Source organism: Trichoplax adhaerens, genomic scaffold (genome assembly GCF_000150275.1).
Source record: "Trichoplax adhaerens TRIADscaffold_741 genomic scaffold, whole genome shotgun sequence".
NCBI classification, from domain to species: Eukaryota; Metazoa; Placozoa; class Uniplacotomia; order Trichoplacea; family Trichoplacidae; genus Trichoplax; species Trichoplax adhaerens.
In genome coordinates, this window is record NW_002061330.1 from 1 (window position 1) to 795 (window position 795).

At 36.0% G+C, this 795-nt stretch overlaps 1 protein-coding gene across 1 annotated transcript; it reads left to right on the forward strand.

Moving 5' to 3' along the window:
• Positions 1-106: 106 nt before the first annotated feature.
• On the forward strand, positions 107-448 carry TRIADDRAFT_18013 (uncharacterized protein; the record flags this gene model as incomplete). The annotated part of the gene is made up of 1 exon (XM_002118704.1): positions 107-448. A coding segment is annotated over one exon (342 nt), but the record flags the coding sequence as incomplete, so codon positions are not given.
• Between the last annotated feature and the right edge of the window lie 347 nt (positions 449-795).

Below are 795 nucleotides of genomic sequence, written 5' to 3' on the forward strand. Positions count from 1 at the left end.
TTTTATAGCAAATACTCATGATACAAGCATTTATCGTGATTTATTGCTGACTACATTTGCCACTTTAATCATCGAAGCTACATTCATCCCTGTTATTAACGTATCCGGTAGGAGACTATTATTTAGCGGATTAGCTCTGGCAACAAGTATAAGCATATTTAGTATTTGGCTCACTAATACATCAACAGGTGTACTCGCATTTTCATGTCTATTTACTGGGCTATCTGGCGCCGCATGGACCATATTAAATGTATGGACTTCTGAATTATATCCAACACAGCTGCGATCAACATCAAATGGTTATATCAATTTTTGTGGTCGGATTGGAGCCGTTATAGGAACGATGACATTCGGTTTACTGTTGGGACTTGGTTGCAAGTTACCTATTATTATTATGGGCACTGCGTGCTTTATAGCTGCATCACTTGCATTATTTCTATCGGATACTACTAAAGTTGAAATCAATTAATTCAAAGCTAAGCATTGCAGGTTTAATACTGGCTCGATTTATACCAAATTGAAAATAGTATTATCAGCTTGATACAGTTATTGACCAGATAGAATTTGACTTGACATATACAATCATAAAATCAATTGATATGCCGTAATGAAGGCTAGGTAGCTAGCTAGTTTTCTGGTGGCTTGGAAAAACTGCTAGCAGCCAAACGCATATTTACTACTTCAATTTAACTTGCAGGATGCTAGCAAAATAATAATCTGCTGATCATGCGACTTCCTCAGAGACTGAGAAACTAATTAGATCAAAGATCAAATATGAAAATGTCACCAACATTT